The sequence below is a fragment of the Scyliorhinus torazame genome, chromosome 3 (assembly GCF_047496885.1).
Source record: "Scyliorhinus torazame isolate Kashiwa2021f chromosome 3, sScyTor2.1, whole genome shotgun sequence".
NCBI classification, from domain to species: Eukaryota; Metazoa; Chordata; class Chondrichthyes; order Carcharhiniformes; family Scyliorhinidae; genus Scyliorhinus; species Scyliorhinus torazame.
Genome location: NC_092709.1, coordinates 241,793,213 through 241,806,601, shown reverse-complemented (window position 1 = coordinate 241,806,601; position 13,389 = coordinate 241,793,213). Strand labels below are relative to the sequence as shown.

At 49.6% G+C, this 13,389-nt stretch overlaps 1 protein-coding gene across 1 annotated transcript in view; it reads left to right on the top strand.

The window, feature by feature from the left end:
- itga1 (integrin, alpha 1) overlaps positions 1 to 13,389 on the top strand; it is a 370,921-nt gene that overhangs the window by 298,520 nt on the left and 59,012 nt on the right. The window contains exon 25 of the mRNA XM_072497065.1: positions 4,034 to 4,136. Within this exon, the coding sequence (XP_072353166.1) occupies positions 4,034 to 4,136 (103 nt within the window). The remainder of the gene's footprint in view (positions 1 to 4,033; positions 4,137 to 13,389) is intronic.

Below are 13,389 nucleotides of genomic sequence, written 5' to 3'. Positions count from 1 at the left end.
TCGCTCCTCATAGCTTATGCCCTCCATACCAGGCAACATTCTGGTAAATCTCTTCTGCACCCTCTCTAAAGCCTCCACATCCTTCTGGTAGTGTGGCGACCAGAATTGAACACTATACTCCAAGTGTGGCCTAACTAAGGTTCTATACAGCTGCAACATGACTTGCCAATTCTTATACTCAATGCCCCGGCCAATGAAGGCAAGCATGCCGTATGCCTTCTTGACTACCTTCTCCACATGTGTTGCCCCTTTCAATGACCTGTGGACCTGTACTCCTAGATCTCTTTGACTTTCAATACTCTTGAGGGTTCTACCATTCACTGTATATTCCCTACCTGCATTAGCCCTTCCAAAATGCATTACCTCACATTTGTCCGGATTAAACTCCATCTGCCACCTCTCCGCCCAAGTCTCCAGACAATCTAAATCCTGCTGTATCCTCAGACAGTCCTCATCGCTATCCGCAATTCCACCAACCTTTGTGTCGTCTGCAAACTTACTAATCAGACCAGTGACATTTTCCTCCAAATCATTTATATATACTATCTTTTTCAATTTGCGCGTAGCGCTGTTCCGTAGGGGTCATGGCCCGTGACGCATAGGCAACCGGGGCCCATGACGACGTGTTATCTTTCTGCAGGAGCACTGCTCCAATACCAGATTGACTGGCATCAGTTGAGATTTTGGTAGGACGAGACGTGTCGAAGAACGCCAACACTGGTGCCGTGGCCAGTTTGTGTTTGAGCTTCTCCCATTCCAGCTGGTGTGTATGTTGCCACTGGAACTCTGTAGATTTCTTTACGAGATGGCGCAGAGCTGTTGTGTGGGAAGCAAGGTTGGGAATGAATTTTCCGAGGAGGTAGACCATGCCCAGGAATCGTAGTACAGCTTTCTTGTCGGCCGGCCGCGGCATGGCTGTGATGGCGCTTACCTTGTCCTTCCCTGGAGTGTAGATCAGTTGGAAATCATATCTCCTGACGGGACGGACCCCTGATCGGGAGATGTGGTCCCCCAGGAACTTCAATTCGGTCTGGCCAAAGGCACACTTGGCTCGGTTGAGGCGCAGGCCATTGTTTCGTATGCAGGCGAAAACACGTTGGAGACGATGTATGTGCTCCTGCGGAGTGGTGGACCAGATGATGATATCGTCCACATATACGCGTACCCCTTCGATGCCTTCCATCATCCGCTCCATTATTCAGTGGAAGACCTCGGATGCCGAGATGATGCCAAATGGCATCCGGTTGTAGCAGAATCTGCCGAAAGGGGTGTTAAAAGTACATAGCTTTCGGCTGGACGGGTCCAGTTGGATCTGCCAAAATCCTTTGGAAGCATCCAGTTTGGTGAATATTTTGGCTTGGGCCATCTCACTGGTGATTTCCTCTCGTTTAGGTATGGGATAGTGTTCCCGTATAATGTTATTATTTAGGTCTTAAGGGTCTATACAGATGCGGAGCTCGCCAGAGGGCTTCTTGACACACACCATGGAGCTGACCCATGGCGTGGGCTCCATGACCCTGGATAGGACCCCTTGGTCCTGGAGATCCTGCAGCTGCAACTTGAGGCGGTCTTTAAGTGGCGCAGGAACCCTGCGAGGTGTGTGAACAACCGGGATGGCGTCCGGTTTGAGGCGAATTTTGTATGTCTACGGCAGTATCCCCTTGCCTTCAAATGCCTCCTGGTTGTGAGCAAGGAGGGATTGGAGATTTGCGTTGAAGTCAGCATCCAGGAAGTCGGATGTGTCGTCTGGAGAGAGAGACATAATTCGCTGTACAAGGTGAAGAGCCTTGCATGCCTGTGCGCCCAGCAAGGAATCTTTCGATGAGCCAACAATTTCAAAGGGGAGTGTGGCCGTGTGCATTTTGTGTGTCACCTGGAGCTGGCAAGATCCCATGGCCGGGATGACGTTCCCGTTATAGTCAACCATCTTGCACCGGGATGGCTGGATTGGTGGTTTGACCTTCATGGCATGGAATGCTGAATATGCTATGAGGTTGGCGGATGCGCCAGTGTCCAGGCGGAAAGTGATCTGCGATCGGTTGACCATCAGGGTGGCACTCCATTCATCGGCCGGATTGATGGTGTTGACCCTGTTCACATCAATGACTGAAACCCGGAAGGCATCTTGGTCATCTGTGTTATTTGGCTGGATGTCCTGATGTACAGGCTGGACGGTCCTGATGTGTCTGCGAGGTTGTCGGAGATGTGTAGGATCCATCAGTTGAACCGCTCGACAGTAGGCAGCGTAGTGGCCCATCTTGCCACATCGTAGGCATTGTCGTTTTTTAGCAGGACATTGCCCTTTTAAATGTACAGCTCCACAGTTGCCGCACGTCATGACGTCATGGCATTCGTTACGCCACTGCGCATGCGCAGTTCGGTCTTGCATCGGGTGCGCCTGCGCAGTGCGTCCCTCGATGTTGCCGTTGGTTTTGGCGCGCACAAGCGCGGGAGACCGCGGGAAACGGCCGCCCTCATCCGGGCCGCGGGCCGGGAGATAATCAATTGCCTGGATGCGTTCGGCCTCGTGGGCGGCCTGGCTTGCCGATTTGATGGCTAGGGACCCCCTCCGTGCCGACTCGGTCGCCTGAAATTGGGCAAAACGGCTGGTTGCATTTTCAAGGAGGACACAAGCTTCCACCGCAGACGCTAAGGTCAGGCCTTTAATTTTAAGAAGCTGCTGGCGTAGGCCACTGGAGGCAATGCCAAAAACAATCTGGTCCCGGATCATGGACTCTGAGGTGTTGCCGTAACCGCAGGACTGCGCGAGTATGCGGAGGTGCGTCAGGAAGGTTTGAAAGAGCTCATCCTTACCTTGCAGGCGTTGCTGAAAGATATACCTTTCAAAACTTTCATTCACTTCAACGTTAAAGTGCTGGTCGAGCTTGAGGAGGACCGTGTCATACTTGGATTGGTTCTCGCCTTCCGCGAACACCAGTGAGTTGAATACATCGATGGTGTGCTGACCTGCGGTGGTGTGAGCATCGCAATCTTTGTTTCGTCCGAGACACTCTGTTTCTCGTTGGCTCGCATGTACAGTTCAAATCGCTGCTTGAAAAGCTTCCAATTGGTGCCAAGGTTCCCAGCGACTTGCAACGGCTGCGGTTTGTTGGTGATGTCCATATCTCAGGATAGCAGGTTTGCCGGCAGGTATCGATCCACTCCTGTACCATGTAGTGTTGGGTGTTCTGATGTACAGATGAACCAACACGGTTGTATTTGGAACAACGCTGTTTTATTTCAACTTGTTATTTACAGTTCTGTCTTGATACTCTGCACATGGTGACTCCCTGTGTGTGATGTTAATCAGGTCCTGTCCTTGTCCTGGTCTCCAGATCTACTGGCTACCAGGTGTCGTGTTTCTTCTCTTATACTGTCTCTGTCCTTGTCTATGATTGGTTGTCGTGTTGTGTGTGCTGATTTGTCTGTTGGTGTGTCTATCATGATATGTGTGTTTGGATATCATGACAGGTTGCAAATGCATGGGAACGGCACTACCTGGGAGTTCCCCTCCAAGTCGCACACCATCCTGACTTGGAAATATATCGCTAATCCTTCTTTCGCTGGAACTGCCTCCCTAACAGCACTTTGGGAGTCCCTACACAACATGAATTGTAGCGGAACAGGACGGCAGCTCACCATCACCCCTTCATGAACAATTAGGGAAGGGCAATAACTGCGAGTCTTGCTAACAATGGCCACATCCCATGAACAAAGAAAAAAATTCGATGCTAGTACAATGAATTGATAGAAAATGAAAAATATCTACATCGTCACTATTGAGTACCTGGAGGGATTATGTTTACCCCATATCCAAATCGTTGACCATTTCTGGCAGCATTGCAATCTCAAAACTGGCCTCAAGGCTGCTGGAACTGTTGAGATAGTAACACAACTTAGCAAGAAGACAGAGTAAAACACAATAATATAGGTATTGTTTGCATTCATTTCCGTCGGACCATTGACTGAAAGACAAACACAAAGATAAACATCTGCTTCCTGTCATTCAAGTGCATTTTTTCTCTTGTCTCAGGACTGTAAAGGATCAACATTTTACAATAGCAGCAAATGATACAATTCCTGATGTTATCAAAAGCATAGAGGAAATTGGTGATGCAGTGGACATCATTTATATGGTAAGCAAAAGCAACATTTTAATTAAGCAGAAAGCGAAGCAGAAGCCAGTTATGAAATTGAATACCCATTTCTTAGCAAGCTATTATCAAATGTTTATTAGTTTAAAATTGTATGTTTGTCCTGCCATCTCTTCAACTATTGGTAGAGTAATATAGTGAACACTACATATTGAAAAAGAATGTGATAATGTAAAGCTAACTATTTTGCAGGAAGTTATGGAAATTACAAGGATGTTGTTTTTGTCAACCTTCTGCCTGCGAAAAACCCACCATAAAGAAATTAACTGCCAAATTCAGGAATATTGTTGAATAGATGGGAAGAGATAATTGATGCAAAAAGATTTCAGACATGGGCATGATTAGATTTTTAATAATTTGCATGAAAAGGCTTGTGATGAACGGTTACTGCCTTATCATCATGTAAGGTGATGTCCCCTTTAAAACTGGGCTTGGAACCCTGGGGACTCCGGCTCTGGCTCTGTCCATCTGTGAGCCATATATAAAGGGCTGCCTCATGGGCTGTGCAGCAGTCAGCACATGTCTCAGCTCTAGCATAGTTCTTTGTCTAATAAAGCCTTCTTTACCGTTTACACTCTAAGCATCATTATTGAGGGTACCTCAATTTATTAGACTAAACTGGATTCAGGATGGACGCAGGCCTAAAACCGGAGAAGCTCAATCTGGAAGCACGGACTCTGGAGGCGAAGGAAATTTTTAAATACTGGCTGCGGTGCTTCGAGGCCTACCTGGACTCCGCAGAGACTCCCATCCTGGGGCCACGCAAACTGCGTCTATTCCACGCCCGGGTGAGTCACAGAATCTCCGCCACGCTCGAAAAGGCGACGACTTATGAAGAGGCGGTCGAGTTACTCCGCAAGCGGTTTGTCAAGCCCATCAACGAGGTACACGCCAGGCATCTGCTCTCTACCTGCCGGCAGCGCTCGGGGCAATCGCTAGACGAATTCATTGAGAAGCTCACCGCGCTTGCCAGGGACTGTGACCATCAGGATGTGACAGGGGAAGTCCATATGAACCTGCACATCAGAGACGCTTTTGTGTCCGGCATCCGCTCGACCTACATCCGGCAGCGGCTGCTCGAAAACGGGGCAAAAGACCTCCAGGACACGCTAACGCTCGCCTCCTCGCTGGAGGTGGCCCGACATAACTTGGGTACGTACCCCGCGGTATCTGCGAGCCCCCCCCCCCCCCCGGACCTCCTCAGACTCAGCCGTATTACAGGCCTGCGCCACGCTCACCATGGGGGCACACAGTGCTACTTCTGCGGGCAGGGCCAGCACCTACGCCCACGCTGCCCAGCCCGCTCCGTGATCTGCAGCGACTGCGGGAAGAAAGGGCATTTTGCGAGGGTCTGCCTAGCCAGACCCAGGGGCCAGAAAAACAAAGAACAGCCAGCCCGAAAATCAGGCTCTCAGGCCCGCAGGCCTCGCAATGCTGCTGCGCACCTATCCGACACGCCCCCTTCTGACGCGTCATCAACCTCGTTCGAATCATGGGAGCGGCCATCTTGTCGGCGGCCATCTTCTCGACCCTACACGTGCGACCGACGGCGGCGGCCATTTTACGAGTCCGACTCGGCCGAGGACTCGGACTACCCGCGAGTGGGTGCGATCACCCTCGACCAAACTCGGCCAAAACACCTGCAGAACTCTATGATGCAGGTCCAGGTCAACGGGCGTGACACTGCATGCCTCTTCGACTCCGGGAGCACTGAGAGCGTTATCCATCCTGAAACGGTAAGGCGCTGCTCCCTACGCACCCACCCCGCATCCCAAACCATAGCCCTCGCCTCTGGGTCCCACTCGGTACAAATCAAGGGGTACTGTATTGCGGATCTCTCGATCCAGGGCGCCAAATTTGCACTGAGTGCTGAATTTGGTGCTTTTTGAGTGCTATAGTGAGAGTTTGGTGACCGAGGGAGTATAAGGCTTCATTTTTATCTAAAGTTTAGTCTTTCTTTTATTTAGTTAATTAACTTAAAAGTTGCTGTTTGATTTAGAAGAAGGTGAATTTTCAATCAGCTTTAAACAGGCTTCTACTTCTAGGCACTTGCAGCTGGAGCTTGTTAATTAGTTAATTGGATTAGGCCAGTTTTTCAGAGGCTAGATTCACAGTATAAAAGTGATCCCCTACAGTGCAGACTTTGTTTGCACTGAGTGCTGAATTTGGTGCTTTTTGAGTGCTATAGTGAGAGTTTGGTGACCGAGGGAGTATAAGGCTTCATTTTTATCTAAAGTTTAGTCTTTCTTTTATTTAGTTAATTAACTTAAAAGTTGCTGTTTGATTTAGAAGAAGGTGAATTTTCAATCAGCTTTAAACAGGCTTCTACTTCTAGGCACTTGCAGCTGGAGCTTGTTAATTAGTTAATTGGATTAGGCCAGTTTTTCAGAGGCTAGATTCACAGTATAAAAGTGATCCCCTACAGTGCAGACTTTGTTTGCACTGAGTGCTGAATTTGGTGCTTTTTGAGTGCTATAGTGAGAGTTTGGTGACCGAGGGAGTATAAGGCTTCATTTTTATCTAAAGTTTAGTCTTTCTTTTATTTAGTTAATTAACTTAAAAGTTGCTGTTTGATTTAGAAGAAGGTGAATTTTCAATCAGCTTTAAACAGGCTTCTACTTCTAGGCACTTGCAGCTGGAGCTTGTTAATTAGTTAATTGGATTAGGCCAGTTTTTCAGAGGCTAGATTCACAGTATAAAAGTGATCCCCTACAGTGCAGACTTTGTTTGCACTGAGTGCTGAATTTGGTGCTTTTTGAGTGCGATAGTGAGAGTTTGGTGACCGAGGGAGTGCTGAATTTGGTGCTTTTTGAGTGCGATAGTGAGAGTTTGGTGACCGAGGGAGTTAGGTGAGGAGGGAGTAAGGTGCTCCTTTCATTTTGTTTCCGACGTTTCCGCAAAGAGTGCGAAGAGAGCCAGGAGTTTGCAAGAAGTGTAGCAGAGTCGGAGGGCGGAGATCTAGTTAGTCCACACAGCAGCTATATTCTGTAAGGTAAGAGGGGAGGGAGGCTCGGCCAGTTACATGCTCCTCCTGTAGGATGTGGGTGGTGAGGGATACCACCGGTGTCCCCACTGACTATACCTGCGGGAAGTGCACCCAACTTCAGCTCCTCAAAGACCGTGTTAGGGAACTGGAGCTGAAGCTGGATGAACTTCGGATCATCCGGGAGGCAGAGGGGGTGATTGAGAAGAGTTACAGGGAGGTAACCACACCCAAGGTACAGGACAAGAATAGCTGGGTTACAGTCAGGGGGAAAAAAACAAACAGGCAGACAGTGCAGGGATCCCTCGTGGCCGTTCCCCTTCAAAACAAGTATACCGTTTTGGATGCTGTTGGGGGGGATGACCTACCGGGGGAAGGCCCTAGCGGCCAGGTCTCTGGCACTGAGTCTGGCTCTGGGGCTCAGAAGGGAAGGGGGGAGAATAGAAAAGCAATAGTTGTAGGAGATTCAATGGTTAGGGGAATAGATAGGAGATTCTGTGGTCGCGAGCGAGACTCCCGGAAGGTATGTTGCCTCCCGGGTGCCAGGGCCAGGGATGTCTCGGATCGTGTCTTCAGGATCCTTAAGGGGGAGGGGGAGCAGCCAGAAGTCGTGGTGCACATTGGTACCAACGACATAGGTAGGAAAAGGGGTGTGGAGGTAATAAACAAGTTTAGGGAGTTAGGCTGGAAGTTGAAAGCCAGGACAGACAGAGTTGTCATCTCTGGTTTGTTGCCGGTGCCACGTGATAGCGAGGCTAGGAATAGGGAGAGAGTGCAGTTGAACACGTGGCTGCAGGAATGGTGTAGGAGGGAGGGCTTCAGGTATTTGGATAATTGGAGCGCATTCTGGGGAAGGTGGGACCTGTACAAGCAGGACGGGTTGCATCTGAACCAGAGGGGCACCAATATCCTGGGAGGGAGGTTTGCTAGTACTCTTCGGGAGGGTTTAAACTAATTTGGCAGGGGAATGGGAACCGGATTTGTAGTCCAGCAACTAAGGTAGCCGATATTCAGGACGCCAAAGCATGTAATGAGGCAGTGGGGAAGGGAACACTGACAAAGGAGAGTATTTGCAGGCACGGAGATGGGTTGAAGTGTGTATACTTCAACGCAAGAAGCATCAGGAATAAGGTGGGTGAACTTAAGGCATGGATCGGTACTTGGGACTACGATGTGGTGGCCATCACGGAAACTTGGATAGAAGAGGGGCAGAAATGGTTGTTGGAGGTCCCTGGGTATAGATGTTTCAATAAGATTAGGGAGGGTGGTAAAAGAGGTGGGGGGGTAGCATTATTAATTAGAGATAGTATAACAGCTGCAGAAAGGCAGTTCGAGGAGTATCACCCTATTGAGGTAGTATGGGTTGAAGTCAGAAATAGGAAAGGAGCAGTCACCTTGTTAGGAGTTTTCTATAGGCCCCCCAATAGTAGCAGAGATGTGGAGGAACAGATTGGGAAACAGATTTTGGAAAGGTGCAGAAGTCATAGGGTAGTAGTCATGGGCGACTTTAACTTCCCAAATATTGAGTGGAAACTCTTTAGATCAAATAGTTTGGATGGGGTGGTGTTTGTGCAGTGTGTCCAGGAAGCTTTTCTAACACAGTATGTAGATTGTCCAACCAGAGGAGGGGCAATATTAGATTTAGTACTGGGTAATGAACCAGGGCAAGTGATAGATTTGTTAGTGGGAGAGCATTTTGGAGATAGTGACCACAATTCTGTGACTTTCACTTTAGTAATGGAGAGGGATAGGTACGTGCAACAGGGCAAGGTTTACAATTGGGGGAAGGGTAAATACGATGTTGTCAGACAAGAATTGAAGTGCATAAGTTGGGAACATAGGCTGGCAGGGAAGGACACAAGTGAAATGTGGAACTTGTTCAAGGAACAGGTGCTACGTGTCCTTGATATGTATGTCCCTGTCAGGCAGGGAAGAGATGGTCGAGTGAGGGAACCATGGTTGACAAGAGAGGTTGAATGTCTTGTTAAGAGGAAAAAGGAGACTTATGTAAGGCTGAGGAAACAAGATTCAGACAGGGCATTGGAGGGATACAAGATAGCCAGGAGGGAACTGAAGAAAGGGATTAGGAGAGCTAAGAGAGGGCATGAACAATCTTTGGCGGGTAGGATCAAGGAAAACCCCAAGGCCTTTTACACATATGTGAGAAATATGAGAATGACTCGAGCGAGGGTAGGTCCGATCAAGGACAGTAGCGGGAGATTGTGTATTGAGTCTGAAGAGATAGGAGAGGTCTTGAATGAGTACTTTTCTTCTGTATTTACAAATGAGAGGGGCGATATTGTTGGAGAGGACAGTGTGAAACAGATTGGTAAGCTCGAGGAAATACTTGTTAGGAAGGAAGATGTGTTGGGCATTTTGAAAAACTTGAGGATAGACAAGAGCCCCGGGCCTGACGGGATATATCCAAGGATTCTATGGGAAGCAAGAGATGAAATTGCAGAGCCGTTGGCAATTATCTTTTCGTCCTCACTGTCAACAGGGGTGGTACCAGGGGATTGGAGAGTGGTGAATGTCGTGCCCCTGTTCAAAAAAGGAACTAGGGATAACTCTGGGAATTACAGGCCAGTTAGTCTTACTTCGGTGGTAGGCAAAGTAATGGAAAGGGTACTGAAGGATAGGATTTCTGAGCATCTGGAAAGACACTGCTTGATTAGGGATAGTCAGCACGGATTTGTGAGGGGTAGGTCTTGCCTTACAAATCTTATTGAATTCTTTGAGGAGGTGACCAAGCATGTGGATGAAGGTAAAGCAGTGGATGTAGTGTACATGGATTTTAGTAAGGCATTTGATAAAGTTCCCCATGGTAGGCTTCTGCACAAAGTAAGGAGGCATGGGATAGTGGGAAATTTGGCCAGTTGGATAACGAACTGGCTAACCGATAGAAGTCAGAGAGTGGTGGTGGATGGCAAATATTCAGCCTGGATCCCAGTTACCAGTGGTGTACCGCAGGGATCAGTTCTGGGTCCTCTGCTGTTTGTGATTTTCATTAATGACTTGGATGAGGGAGTTCAAGGGTGGGTCAGTAAATTTGCAGACGATACGAAGATTGGTGGAGTTGTGGATAGTAAGGAGGGCTGTTGTCGGCTGCAAAGAGACATAGATAGGATGCAGAGCTGGGCTGAGAAGTGGCAGATGGAGTTTAACCCTGAAAAGTGTGAGGTTGTCCATTTTGGAAGGACAAATATGAATGCGGAATACAGGGTTAACGGTAGAGTTCTTGGCATTGTGGAGGAGCAGAGAGACCTTGGGGTCTATGTTCATACATCTTTGAAAGTTGCCACTCAAGTGGATAGAGCTGTGAAGAAGGCCTATGGTGTGCTCGCGTTCATTAACAGAGGGATTGAATTTAAGAGCCGTGAGGTGATGATGCAGCTGTACAAAACTTTGGTAAGGCCACATTTGGAGTACTGTGTACAGTTCTGGTCGCCTCATTTTAGGAAGGATGTGGAAGCTCTGGAAAAGGTGCAAAGAAGATTTACCAGGATGTTGCCTGGAATGGAGAGTAGGTCTTACGAGGAAAGGTTGAGGGTGCTAGGCCTTTTCTCATTAGAGCGGAGAAGGATGAGGGGCGACTTGATAGAGGTTTATAAGATGATCAGGGGAATAGATAGAGTAGACAGTCAGAGACTTTTTCCCCAGGTGGAACACACCATTACAAGGGGACATAAATTTAAGGTGAAAGGTGGAAGATATAGGAGGGATATCAGAGGTAGGTTCTTTACCCAGAGAGTAGTGGGGGCATGGAATGCACTGCCTGTGGAAGTAGTTGAGTCGGAAACATTAGGGACCTTCAAGCAGCTGTTGGATAGGTACATGGATTACGGGAAAATGATATAGTGTAGATTTATTTGTTCTTAAGGGCAGCACGGTCGCATTGTGGATAGCACAATTGCTTCACAGATCCATGGTCCCAGGTTCGATTCCGGCTTGGGTCATTGTCTGTGCGGAGTCTGCACGTCCTCCCCGTGTCTGCGTGGGTTTCCTCCGGGTGCTCCGGTTTCCTCCCACAGTCCAAAGATGTGCGGGTTAGGTGAATTGGCCAATGATAAATTGCCCTTAATGTCCAAATTGCCCTTGGTGTTGGGTGGAGGTGTTGAGTTTGGGTAGGGTGCTCTTTCCAAGAGCTGGTGCAGACTCGGGGGGCCGAATGGCCTCCTTCTGCACTGTAAATTCAATGATAATCTATGATTAATCTAGGACAAAGGTTCGGCACAACATCGTGGGCCGAAGGGCCTGTTCTGTGCTGTATTTTCTATGTTCTATGTTCTATGTTCAAATACACCCATTTCAAATTTTATATCCTCCCTCACCTCTGTGCCCCCCTGCTGCTCGGACTGGATTTCCAGATAAGCCACCGAAGCCTGACACTGAAGTTCGGCGGACCCTTGCCCCCCCCTCACGGTATGCTGCCTTGCGACACTGAAAGTCGCACCCCCCTCGCTATTCGCGAACCTCACGCCCAACTGTAAGCCCGTCGCCACCAGGAGCCGGCGTTACAGTGCCCAAGGTATGGCTTTTGTCAAGTCAGAGATCCAACGCTTACTGGGAGAAGGGGTCAACGAGGCTAGCAACAGCCCTTGGAGAGCGCAAGTGGTGGTAGTCCGGTCCGGGGAGAAGAAACGGATGGTCGTGGATTATAGCCAGACCATAAACCGATTCACGCAGCTTGATGCGTACCCCCTTCCTCGCATCGCGGAAATGGTAAATCGGATCGCCCAATACCGAGTCTTTTCCACGGTCGACCTCAAATCCGCTTACCACCAGCTCCCCATCCGACCAAAAGACCGCCCCTATACTGCCTTTGAAGCAGCCGGCCGGCTCTTCCACTTCCTCAGGGTCCCCTTCGGTGTCACAAATGGGGTCTCCATCTTTCAAAGGGCGATGGACCAAATGGTGGACCAGTACGGTTTGCGGGCTACATACCCGTACTTGGACAATGTCACCATCTGCGGCCATGACCAGCAGGACCATGACGCTAACCTCAAAGTTCCTCCAGACCGCCCGAGCCCTTAACCTGACCTATAACGAGGACAAATGCATTTTCCACACCACCCGGCTAGCCATCCTCGGCTATGTCGTGGAAGATGGGGTCCTAGGTCCTACCCCGACCGCATGCGCTCCCTTAAGGAACTCCCTCTCCCCCGCAGACTCAAGGCCCTCAAACGGTGCTTGGGGCCTTTCTCTTATTATGCCCAGTGGGTCCCCAAGTATGCGGACAAAGCCCGCCCACTCGTAAAGACCACCATTTTTCCCCTCTCGGCTGAGGCTCAATTGGCCTTCAACCGCATCAAGGCCGACATCATCAAGGCCGCTATGCACGTGGTGGACGAAACCATCCCTTTCCAGGTAGAGAGCGATGCATCAGACATCGCCCTGGCTGCTACCCTCAATCAGGAAGGCAGACTAGTAGCGTTCTTCTCCCGAACCCTCACCGCCTCCGAGATTCGGCGCTCTGAAGTCAAAAAGGAGGCACAAGCCATTGTGCAGGCTGTGCGGCACTGGAGACACTACCTCGCCGGTAGGAGGTTTACCCTCATCACCGACCAATGGTCAGTCACCTCTATGTTCGATAACACGCAACGGGGCAAAATAAAAAACGATAAAATTTTGAGGTGGAGGATCGAACTCTCCACCCACACATACGATTTCAAGTATCGTCCAGGGGAGCTCAACGAGCCCCCTGATGCCCTGTCCCGCGGCACATGCGCCAACGCGCAGGAGGACCGCCTGTAAGCCATCCACAATGACATCTGCCACCCGGGGGTTACCCGGCTCGTCCATTTTATCAAGTCCCGCAACCTACCTTACTCAACCAAGGAGGTCAAGGTCATGGTCAGGGCCTGCCAGGTCTGTGCGGAGTGCAAACCGCACTTCTACCGGCCAGACAACGTTCGACTCGTGAAGGCCTCGGGTCCCGTTGAGCGACTGAGCGTGGACTTCAAGGGGCCCCTCCCGTCCACCAATTGTTATGCCTATTTCTTCACCGTGATCGATGAGTTCTCCAGTTTCCCATTCACCATTCCCTGCCCCGACATGACCTCAGCCACTGTGATTAAGGCACTGCACAGCATCTTCACCCTGTTCGGTTTCCCTGCTTATATCCACAGCGACCGGGGTACATCGTTCATGAGCGATGAACTGCGTCAGTATCTGCTCAGCAAAGGCATCGCCTCGAGCAGAACGACCAGTTATAACCCGCGGGGAAACGGGCAGGTGGAGAGGGAGAACGCG